This window comes from Bactrocera neohumeralis, chromosome 3 (assembly GCF_024586455.1).
Source record: "Bactrocera neohumeralis isolate Rockhampton chromosome 3, APGP_CSIRO_Bneo_wtdbg2-racon-allhic-juicebox.fasta_v2, whole genome shotgun sequence".
Taxonomy (NCBI): Eukaryota; Metazoa; Arthropoda; class Insecta; order Diptera; family Tephritidae; genus Bactrocera; species Bactrocera neohumeralis.
In genome coordinates, this window is record NC_065920.1 from 63,889,383 (window position 1) to 63,901,919 (window position 12,537).

A 12,537-nucleotide genomic window follows, 5' to 3' on the forward strand; every position below is an offset into this window, starting at 1 on the left:
TTGTAAACATTTAAAAAAATAAGCAAATCGGTTGAGTAGTTGGGCGGAAACCGGTCGATAATTAATAAGGATAAAAAGATTACCCTACTGACCCCGTCAAGGCAGTAATTCATATCTATTGCATTCGCAATAAACTAAGGTGCTACAAAATTTAGGAATATATAATAAAAAATAAATTAAATGCTAAAGATAAAGGAATTGTCGATAAAACAACTTATTGGGAAAAAGTCAAAAGTGGTGTGTACACTTCGCCGGAGAAATTGTTACAAAAGAAGTTAATATAAACACTTACGAAAAAGTTGTCGACAGTTCTGAAATTAATAAAGCCAGACGCCTCTCATTTGCTTTAGAGTACATACAAAAGCCTACACAGTTTTGGTACAATATATTGTGGACAGATGAAGTTGCATTTCAGGACTCGTTTAGTAAACACTTTATGCATTTACCACTTGAGAAGAAGAAAGATGCAGTTCAGCCGCTAAAACGATTCGGAGGCGGCACGGTGATGTTTCGGGGATATTTGTCTTACGGCTTTGGAGATTTGCTGCTAATTGAGGGCACTTTAAATCAGCCCGGGTATACCATAATTTCAAACGACCATGTCTCTGTATCGAGCAATCGGCTTTTTCCAACCGTCGACTAGATTTGATAACACGACAATGCTCAATGTCATAAAGCATAATTACCTACGAAACTTTTACATGAAACAAAGCAAGTTGTACTTCTATGGCCTCCGCAAAGCCCCGACCTAAACATTGTAGAAAATGTAAGAGGACAATTGATAAAGACCGTAAACGTAATGACACAATCCCATATATCGGAATTTCCCTGACCGATTTCAACCAAAAATCAGCCTACTTTCCATATAGAAAAATTTTAAAGTCAATTTGATTCTTTCACTTTCCGCTATACAAATCAAGAAGCTATTAATATAACTTTTAACTTAACTTAACTTTTAATCTTTAGTGACCAAAAATTATCCAAATCGGACCAAAACGGTTCAAACTCTTAGATACCGAACGTGCAGACCCTAATACCTGTAGTTGACTTTTGACAACATCGGTTAATATGAGAGATATGTAATTGAAATTCAGAATGAATCCTTTTTTGACAATATTAACTCTGTGTATCAAAAATGGGTTGAATCGGGTCATACTTTCCTGATCCCGCATATACTTACCTAATATGAAGATTTTCGCACTTCTGGATGACTTCATACTGGATCTATCTATCTATCTACTCTACACTATGAGTACAATACTCTAGGTACTGAGATATGTCAAAATGTGGTCGATATACATTTTGAGATATCTCAATACCGAGAGTATTGTACCTATAGTGTAGAGTAGATAGATAAAATTGGGCGAAAAATTTACCTACTCCCATATAACTATTACTGGGATTTTCGAACATCCGGCTGACTTTGCTCTATATAATTGGTAATTAATGATATTAGTTAATAGATAAAATTGGATCAATACTACCACAACTCCCATATACTAGGAATCATGATTTTCGTTTTTCTGACAAATCTTATGCCGAATACGTTGGTCACTATATGAGTTATATATAGTATATGTATATATAAAATAACTTTGATTTCGAACCTCTGGTTGACATTTTACATCTTAAGATATTTCCTTGGTATTAATTTCTTTCCACTGTTAAGATCAGAGTTGGATCCAAGGTGGGGAAATGCGCGATATAATAGTTTTGAGAAAAAGTATATCTATTAATTTCTGATAGAACTTGGTCTTATCATGAATTTCATTTTGTACCAACTAGGGGGACTCTATGTGGTTGCCAATTTTCAATTCGATTCAATTCAATATCTTCGAATCACTTTAGAATTAGTGAATTTTGAAAAAAGCACATCATTTATTTAGACAAGTAATAGTGATAAAAAAGACAGGAGCTAGATGTATCGATGATTTCACAAATTTCCTTCTTCCTAGTTATGTATTGCATAATATTAAAAAAAATCTATTATTTATTAGAATCTGCTCATTATGACTGCAGAGCTCAATTCTGATTGTTATTGTTGCCTATTATACCTCGCAAGACTGCTTTTTATCCTTCGGTGTCACGGTTTGAAGAAAATTAAATAAAATTGTATGCTTCCTCTGCGTCAGCAAAGACATTAAGAATACATTTTTACAGAAAATTTACTAGTCGGTATGAATGTATGTATAAATCTACATAAACAACACACACATGTTGTTTGTTGTTAATTTTTTTTTTAAACAAGCTCGCCGAAAAAATTTGTTATCTTAGTTGCCGAAATTTTTGTTTCTGTAGCTCACTAGGTTTAGATCGCGTGATTCGACACATAAGCGGATTGACACTCTAACGTGGGTGGGTGGGAACCATGTAATTATATCTACCCTTCAAATAATCTGAAACCAAATTTTCCATACATTTGTGCCTTTAATTCGACACGACCTCTCACTGGAGACTTAAACTTTTTCTTCCCATCTTATCGGTTTTTTGTAAGCTAGAAATGTATGCATAGCTGTGAGCATATACATATGTATGTATATGTATGTATACTATGTATTTACCTATACCACACTGGAGGTGTTGATGAGCTCTACTTATTTCTATATAATCTTTCCTCGATTTTTCTCACCTCTCTCACTTTCTTTGGTCTCTCGCTTCCCGTCTGCAGGGAAGGCAATTTCCTTTATGGTAATAATAATTTAATTTCATCACGCTTTAGTAAAGCGCATTACCGCTTTTAAAACGCCGCTGCGCTCCCAATCCTTCTTACCTCCTACCATCGTGCTCATCTTAATTCACTTACTCTTATATTACATATAGTATGTGTTTATTCACACACATCTTCCTTTACGATTTTTTGTTTTTGTTGCTTAAAAAAGCTTTGTTCGGTAAATTAGATGGCAAAGCCGCAACCACCTGCTGTGCATCAATGTCTTTATCATGCCTGTCGGGTACACAACGGGAATTACTAATTTTATTTATATCCGCTGTTTGGCATTACAGTCACGCACATATTTACATACTCACATGTGTGTGACTGCGTTGATGATAAAATCATCCGCTTAATATTTTTTAGATATGTGTGAAGTAAAATGATGGAAGCTGCCATTTGGCAACTGGTTACAATTTGCATATTTTTGGACTAGTTACGAAATTATTTCAAAAGTGTATACTGTGACTTTAGTCATTCTCTTTCAACAACTTGGTAAAAATTAACCCGTTCATAACTAGTTACCAGACTAGTTCAAAACAAACTACTTGCTCTAAATCACTTGAGAGAAAGTTGAAGTAATTTTTATTGTTTTATTCTCTTTAAATAACTAGTTCCAAATTAACCAGTTCGTAACTAGTTACCAAAATGGTTCAAAAGCAACTACTTGTACTAAATCACTTCAGAGAGAATGGAAGTAATTTTTATTGATATTTTATGTTGATTTCAAAGCATTTTTGTTCAATATTGTACCTTACGCTTTCGTTTAATTACTGGGTTATCACGTGTCCTTGGCTCGTAGTGAATTAAATTGAGCTGATTTTCGTGCATTGACTTAATTTTGGGATTAAATTTTTTAATATTTGAAATTTAGCTCACTGACGCTTTGATGGTAGTCCGAAGACGTATAATAATCCTGTTTTTAAATAACCATTCTCTTAATGTTCGGGATATACAAGAAATATGTGAAAATTGCCATAATTTATTGTGGATTGAATGAAGTTTGGTCTTAGATGCACAGACAACTTGATTAAAAATCAAGTAATCGGGTCGCCAAGGTGTGTACCCGAATCAAATTTATCTGATAGTGAGATCCGGTCAGATATCTTAGTTCTTAAGATTTCTCTGCGGGAGGTAATTCATAATTCCAAAGGATTTTCTTAGTCTTTAAAACTTCACCGCGGAAGCTAATTCTTAAATCCTATGTATAGAAGGTTTTCTGGTTGCTTTCGAGGCTATAGTTAGCTCGATTGTCTTTCACGTCCACATCGTCTGAGTACGACGAAACAAAATTAGACATCACCGGTCTGCATTATTCAGTATTACTATTGATCACGCCGTCAATGGGATAATGACGACTTCAGTCGATCAAAATTTGGGTAGTGACAATTTTGCGAGATTAAATGGTGTTTGGCTCGCTAAGCAGTTTCCACATGATTGTTATGAGCTCTTTAATTCGTTCTACAAAACCCTGAGAGATTTCAAAATACAATTGAGCGCTATAGACATTCCTAACTCACCTACAATCTCTCACAACTCATCCGTCTAATAGAAAACTACATATCCTGATCTTCGGAGCTTACACAAAGTCATCAACATCTCTTGCCCACATTTATCTATTTTCTTTCCCATCCAATTCACTTTTCACTTTATTTTCAGAACCGGTAAACTACACTATCCCACAGATGTCTGTGGACCACTATTCGAAGAGGAACTAGAATTTTGGGGACTCGATTCGAACCAAGTAGAACCATGCTGTTGGTCCACCTACAGCATACACCGTGACACACAGGTAAAAACATAACCACACCGAAGTAAAAGCCCAAAACAGTAGTTTTAGTCGGACTCCATTTTTCTCTTTTAGAATACTTTAGCCATTTTAGATAAATTAGATATTGAAAATGAAAAACCCTCTGAAGAACAAATTGCACGTCTATTCGGTTTCGAAGAAGCACTCATCAATGGACGACTTAGCTGTTGGCAACGCATTAAGCCGAAGGTGTGGGCGCTCTTTGATGAACCCTCCAGTTCGACGGGTGCTAAAGTAAGAGCGACGATTATTAATACATTATTATTTTTCAAACTTTGCAAAACCGTTACTTTTTTCCGCCAACAGATCGTAGCTAGTATGTCGGTTTTCTTTATATTCGTTTCTGTGATATCGTTCTGCCTGAAGACCCATCCGGGTTTTCGTGTGGACTTTCCCGCCACTCACACCGAACATGGACCAAGTCCGTCGGCTGTACCGCACACGCCAGCCGTGCACATACCGAGTATACCTCATCAGCATAATATGCCACCGGTGCCGCCGAGCGCACACATAGCCACCACAGTGACGGCGGCACCGGGTACACGTAGCGGCGCTGTGGGCAATATGGCACCGCCGATGCACGCGAACAACTACGGTGTGAACGTAACAAGTGCCAGCGGCATCAACTATACGCTGGCGCACACCTTTAAAGTCACAAATTATACAGCGCCGGGTAATGCCAACACCAGTCAGTCCATTGCTACGTTCACGCTAAAGGGCACCGGCGGCGGTCCATCCAATCGCAATCGCCTGAAACGTTCCATACGCAACGTAAAGGATTTGATACAACAGAAATTGCTCGGCGGTGTCGATCATCATGGTCATGGCTGGCATGAGTCGTACGGACAGCCGCACGAGGCTTTCTTCTACGTGGAGTTGGTGTGCAACGTGTGGTTCTTCATCGAGGTGCTCATCAGGCTCATTGTGAGTGTGCCGCTTTTGCTAAAACTAAAGTTTTTACCAACAAATATAATCTTCTAACGCAGGTCTCACCGAATATTTGGCAGTTCATCAAATCGCCGGTCAATATAATTGACTTCACCGCCACGCTTAGCTTCTACACGGACGTCATGCAACGTATGGGCGAGTACACTGGCCTGCTGGAGGCTTTCTCGATAGTACGCATTATGCGTCTCTTCAAGTTGACGCGACATTCGCCTGGTCTTCGCATCCTCATACACACATTCAAGGCCTCAGCGAAAGAGCTGACGTTGCTGGTCTTCTTCTTAGTGCTTGGTATAGTGTTCTTCGCCAGTTTGGCTTACTATGCGGAGAAGTTGCAGGTAAAGTAGCTTTATTTATATTTCCTCCATTTCATTTAATTAAGTTATGTTAGATTGTTGTCTTAATCTTTATCTTGCCTTTCTTTCTTTCTTTTCATTTTAGGACAACCCTGAAAATCAGTTCAAGAGCATACCACTTGGCCTCTGGTGGGCTATAGTCACTATGACCACTGTCGGTTATGGCGATGTGGCGCCAAAAACTTATCCGGGTATGTTTGTAGGCGCGCTTTGTGCTTTAGCTGGCGTATTGACGATAGCACTGCCGGTACCCGTCATCGTTAGCAACTTTTCCATGTTTTACTCGCACACACAGGTAAGTTGGTTGGACTTTGTAGCATAAAGTTGATACATGGAATTGAATATATGAGGTTAGAATGCTCAAATTCATGCTGAGATCATTTGTTAACGATTTTTCGGTGAATATAATATAGGAAAGGATGCTTTTAAGCATAATAGAACATATTTTACCTAAACAAAGTCCCTACACATCTATTTAGGGAAGTCAAAAGAGATATCCACCACACCTGATAGATTTACTAGGTCACGACGAGCTTTCTGGGTATGTACATATAACTAGTTGGATAGACGATGTCCAGATGAGTTCCCCAGGAATCTTGGACGTACTGCTGGTAGCCGGGCGGCCGTACTGGTTTTTAATAGTTTAGATTAGGTAATCAGGCTGGTGTTCGTGAAGTAACGAGCGATCTCTCTTGGACAGCTGGAAACGAAAGTCCGTTGTGTTGCTCAGAAACCCTAAGTGTGGATAAAAAAAAAACCTCCCATATCTGCAAAGTGCCGGGAGGCTACCACAGATTTGTTAAGGCAGCTATTATCAGTTCCAGCTTCACCCTTTCTTAAGCGAAAGTGTCTCAAAGTTTCCTGTTCACCAACCTGCGTGCAGTTTGACTATTGGCTTTCTCAAAAATTTTTAGCCTAATCGCATAAATACCAATAGCAATTAGTCAGAACACCTATCATAGCGGCAGATGAATCTTGATGAGAAAAAGGTGCTGACCAACTATTACTGAGCTCGCACACGTTACACAGTTGCAGTATGGAAAGCTAGGGCCGAGCGAAACAAAAACTTATTCCTAGTCTGACCTGACTTTTCTTGTGATCTCTTCAGTATTTCCGATATGACTCGGCACCCAACCCGTCTAATAATTTAGGACCCTCTTTAACTAACCAAGATTGCTTTGTCAGCGAACTGTCGAAGTGAAGTCACACCACTCCGAATGAAGCTGATCCTCAAAACCGTTAATATTCTGCTACCGTACTTGGACTATGAGTCTCTTTGTTCCCTCTGCTAGCGTCACATTGCAGTATTCTTAGTTATTCTTCTTTATTGGCGTAGACACTGCTTACGAAGTTATAGTCGAGTTGACAACAACGCCAGCCGTTCTACCATTTCACTCGATAGAGAATTGGCTTGTCTGACACCAAATTTAGTCATTGCGGCATAGAGACCGATCATTTACATGCTGCTTTGAAATCGACGAAGAGGTGGTGTGTGTCGATCCTCTTTTCACGGGTCTTTTCTTAGATCTGGCACATGGTGAATAGGTCGTCAGTTGTTGATTTTCTGGCTTAAAGTCACACTCAGTCTCAGGTCCAATCAATACGTTGACGGTGGGCTTTAATCTTTCACACAGTCTCCCATCCGAGGCTGTTTTCTTCTTTCTATTGGGGTTTTATTACGTGGCAGGTTCCAAGCCTAGCACACAACCCTGGTGTGTAATGTTTCGCCTTATCATTTTAGCTCACCTTCAAACGATTTTTTTTTTGGCTACCCATGACTTGAGCCGTATGTAAAAGAAATGTTTTTGGCCACTCCCAAGTAAATAGTGCTCAGAGAACTTTCCTCACTTGCGTGAACTTCTACACATGGCTTCATCCTCCAATGCAGGAATGGATGCTGTCAAAGATTACATCAGCTCTGTTCGTTTGGGCCTCAACCTAATAGCTTCAATCAGGAAAGATAGACAAATCTGATGTTTTGGCAGTAGGAGTACGCGCACTATGGTAATCGGTCGACTCTGGATCAGTAGATTAGTCTTCTATTGGTACGCGGTTATAGCCGATCAGTAGATTGTCTCGATTAAAATTGAGTGGACCTTGCCGTTGCTTGAGAGGATGAGCTTAAAGAAAGTTTCATTCTTGTTTCTTCTGCCTTTGACCGGTAAACTTGGTAAACCAAATTGAATACGAATATATCTACATTATTCAGTATTACTATAGATCACGCCGTCTATGGGGTAATGATGATTTCAGTGGATCAAAATTTGGGTAGAGATTAAATGGTATTTGGCTCGTTAAGTAGTTTCCACTCGATTGTTATGAGCTCTTTAATTCGTTCTACAAAGCCCTGAGAGATTTTAAAATACAATTGACAGCTATAGACATTCCTTAAAGAAAGTTGTATTCTTGTTGCTTCTGCCTTTGACCGGCAACCTTGATAAAACGAACTGAATACGAGTATATTGAATTCGATTTCGAAGTCTGAACAGCACTAACGTCCGTCCCAATATGACTAGAAACTGTCTTCGAAAACGTCAGTTGTCTTTATAACTTGAACATTAAGTTCGCCACGAAGTTTGTACACCCAGAAGGAAAGATAGGACAGCCTATGGAATATTCGTCTATCCCTCTGTATCTCTGAATATGCATGAAGTAGTCCATTAGTTTTTGAGATATCGATCGGAAATTCAACAAACATTATTTTCTCCCGAAAGTGCTGCTCATTTGTCGGAATCGCCGATAATGGCGCATTATAGCATATAGCTGTCATACAAACTGAACGATCGGACTTAAGTGCTTGTATGAAAACCTTCTTTATTTGGCAAGATATCTTTACGAAATTTGGTGTGGGCTTATCGTTAAAGAAGGGCTTCTACTTATGGTGAAATATTTCAGATCGGACAAGTATAGCATATAGCTGTCGTACAAACTGATCAATCAAAATCAAGCGTTTGTATGGAAAACTTTTTCATTTGAGAAGATATCTTCACGAAACTTGGCATAGATTATTATCAGATCACAAGGCTATAGCTGTCGTACAAACTGATCAATCAAAATCAAGCGTCATTTGAGAAGATATCTTCACGAAACTTGGCACAGATTAATATAATCTCACAAATAATTGGTCCCATCAGACCACTATAGTATATAGCTGCCATACAAACTGAAGGATTAAAATCATAGTTACTTTTTAATTAGCTGAATTATAATTATTGGTATTCATATTCATGGTATAACCTCAAACCGTATACCATCTAAAAATCTAAAAATAGAATGAATTTATTAATATTCAAGGCCATAACTTCAAGTAAAGTTACTCGAACCAAAAGTCTTTCGTCAATCCTTCCAAGACTAAAATAATATACCCACTTCTGCTCGTTAAATTCAATTTACAATTTCTTCGAAATTAATAAGTGCACACAGAATATGAAAATATGTAAGCACAGACTATAAACTTTCGCTTCAATTACCAACACACAGCTTTTTAAGCACGCTCATACAAGTACAAAGCAGACAGCGCATATAAAGGGCTATTTATGCAAACATTACCCTTTCATTGATTATGCCTTTGGCTACATGCACACACACATACATATAAACTACTTATAATTCAAAGCTTTTTATTTGTCTTTTACGCTCACTTACTTACTCACTCTCTCCCTCTCTTTCACACGCTTTTACTTTCCAGGCACGTTCGAAACTGCCAAAGAAACGCCGGCGTGTGCTACCCGTCGAGCAGCCGCGTCGCAAACGCGAACAGGGTCCACCGGCACGTGGCCGTGCGAACGCCATTAAACAGACAACTTCACTGCCACATGGCCACCATGGCGGACACGCTGGGCATTTGTTGAGCGCCACCGGCCTGCATCATGGCGTTGCGTCGGCGACGCCGGCAACAGCGACGACGATGTTCAAGGATCCTTTCGGCGGTGCCAAAATCGGTAAATTTAATTAAAATAATATTTTTTTTTTGAGTATCAATTTCGTATTTGCCTTCGGGCCAACCTAACGGCGTTCACACATACGCCTCTTTGTATATGTGTGTATGTTTACTTATGCAGTTTATTCGGTTTATACAGTTAATCAGCGGCCTTTATGTCATGCCAATTTGTTAGCTGTTAAGCTGCCGCGACACGACACGAGCGCGACATTAGTGAGCCGGCAGCTTAAGATTTTCCATTTTCCTGTGTGTCGCTTAGTGTAACGGTGTTTGCGTGTGTGTGTTTAAGGCAGATAATCTTATAAAAACACAAAAGCGCACACATATTTGCATACATGCCAGGTTATACTCAAACATATTAGTGTATGAATATATATACACATACATATGTACTCACACATGCTTATATAAATATATTTTTAGACTTAAACAAAACCACTTCCTTGTCCTCACATACATACTATATATATCTACACATAGAGTTATATATTTACATAACCATATTTCGGTTTATATATTACATAAAAATATTTTTTTACATTAGGGTGTCCGTTTTTACTCCAAGTTGATTTTTGCGCCATATAACTGATCGATCAAAAAATGTGCTTGTATGGAAAACTTTTTTATTTGACAGGATTTCATCACGAAATTTGGCACAGTTTATTTTCCAAGAAAACTATATAATCTCCGAAGAAATTGTATAGATTGGATTACTATAGCATATAGCTGCCATACAAACGGAACAATCTAAATTAAGTTCTTGCTTAGAAAACTTTTTTATTTGATAAAATATCTTCACGAAATTTAGCACAGACAATTTTTTCAAGCAGGCACTGCTCATCCGAATTAGTTTTTCAGATCAGACGACTATAACGTATAGCTCCCATACAAACTGAACAATCAGTGCATAATCCTTGTATGGAAAACTTTCTTATTTGATGAGCTATCTTCATAAAATTTGGCATGCGCTATTTGCTATGGCAGAGTCATAAGTTCCTAAAAAATTTTTCAGATCGAACGACTATAGCATAAAGCTCTTATACAAACTGTATAATCAGTAGGTAATCCTTGTATGGAAAACTTTTTTATTTGATAAAATATCTTCACGAAATTTAGCACAGACAATTTTTTCAAGCAGGCACTGCTCCTCCGAATTAATTTTTCAGATCAGACGACTATAACGTATAGCTCCCATACAAACTGAACAATCGGTGCGTAATCCTTGTATGGAAAACTTTTTTATTTGATAAGCTATCTTCACAAAATTTGGCATGCGTTATTGCCTAAGAAAGACTCACAATGTTCTAACAAATTTTTCAGATCGACGCATTATAGCATATAGCTGCCATACGAAATGAATCAACAAAAGCTAGATTAAAATATTTTTATACACTTTTATGCTATAAGAAATATATTTGTGAAGGGTATTATCGCAGCCGAATTTAAAAACTTTTTGTTTTCAATTTAAACCATGCCTAAATATTTTTTTAGCATATAATTTGTATTTTTTGATATATTGCATTCAGCAAATTGAAACTACTACTTCGAGAAAGTAATATTCTAATACAAAGTTCTTCGCTCTACAAAAAGGTCTTCATTTTTCTTCAAAAAGCCACAACTTTACTAGTTATACGCAGCTAAAGTTATACATCAAATGACAGGAGCATTTATACTAGTGATTTATAGCACACATTATGTGTTGCTCATACGGCATGGTGTACTATTTGAATGTAGTGCATTTGATGCATAACTTTGACAGCGTATAACTTTGAAAGCAATGACTTAATGAAAAAAATCATTAAAAGCTTTTTTTGTAAAGCGAAAGATTTTGCATTCGAATATCAGTTTTTCAAAATTGTTGATTTGTTTTCTTTGGAGATATAAAATTTATCGTAAAATATCAAAAAATCTCATATAAAATGTACGGGAAAAGTAAAAAGTTTTAAACACGGTTTGAGTTGAAAATGAAGCATTTGTTTAAGGTTGATTTTTTTTTTTTTTGGATCAAAAACTGCAACAGAGTCAGTTTTGTAAAAATAAATCATCTTTGAGTTAACTGACACCCTATTATATTTATCAAAAATCTCTTTATTGTCCTTTACTTCCATGTTATACAAACTACACATACATAGTTATATACCTACATAACCACATTTGTGCTGTTATATTACAAACATACATATATACATTTATACAAACCTACATACTCACATTTGTATACTTAAACACGCCGCACGTTTAGCGAAGCCGCTTATGTTTTTATTCTGGCGAATTTTATTTAGATGGTTTACCCAGATTTTCACACGTATTCTTTATATACATACATACATATATACATATATATTGATATTTGTACACGTGTTGTGTGTTTAGCTGTGAATTTTTATCTCTTAATTTTTTGCGGAAAACGCTAAAATTATAGACGTCGTATTAACCTTGTACACACATATAATATACACATACATATGTACGGTGGCTAATAGTTTTTTAAAAGTTGTATTTCGCTTTCTTATATGTGTTTATCGTTATTATTTGTTCCAATCTTCGCAAATTGAGTTAGTTTATTAGTTATAGCTCATTTTAATTGTTGCGTGATCATTAAAGGTCTTTTTTGGACTCTCAAAGCGCTACTTTCTGTTATTTATTTTCTATTTTGTTGAGCTACATCGTCTTTATTGCTCGCTTTACTGGAGCAGGATATTCCATAGAAATCTGATATGCAGGAACACCAAGTTGATGTTCAAAAGCGCCGAAAATAATACGCATGCTTTTTACT

At 37.2% G+C, this 12,537-nt stretch overlaps 1 protein-coding gene across 1 annotated transcript in view; it reads left to right on the plus strand.

Annotated features, from left to right (window-relative positions):
- LOC126753975 (uncharacterized) overlaps positions 1-12,537 on the plus strand; it is a 79,069-nt gene that overhangs the window by 41,725 nt on the left and 24,807 nt on the right. Inside the window, exons 3-8 of the mRNA XM_050465769.1 lie at positions 4,370-4,502; positions 4,575-4,754; positions 4,827-5,444; positions 5,507-5,803; positions 5,907-6,116; positions 9,510-9,762. Of these exons, the coding sequence (XP_050321726.1) occupies positions 4,370-4,502; positions 4,575-4,754; positions 4,827-5,444; positions 5,507-5,803; positions 5,907-6,116; positions 9,510-9,762 (1,691 nt within the window). The remainder of the gene's footprint in view (positions 1-4,369; positions 4,503-4,574; positions 4,755-4,826; positions 5,445-5,506; positions 5,804-5,906; positions 6,117-9,509; positions 9,763-12,537) is intronic.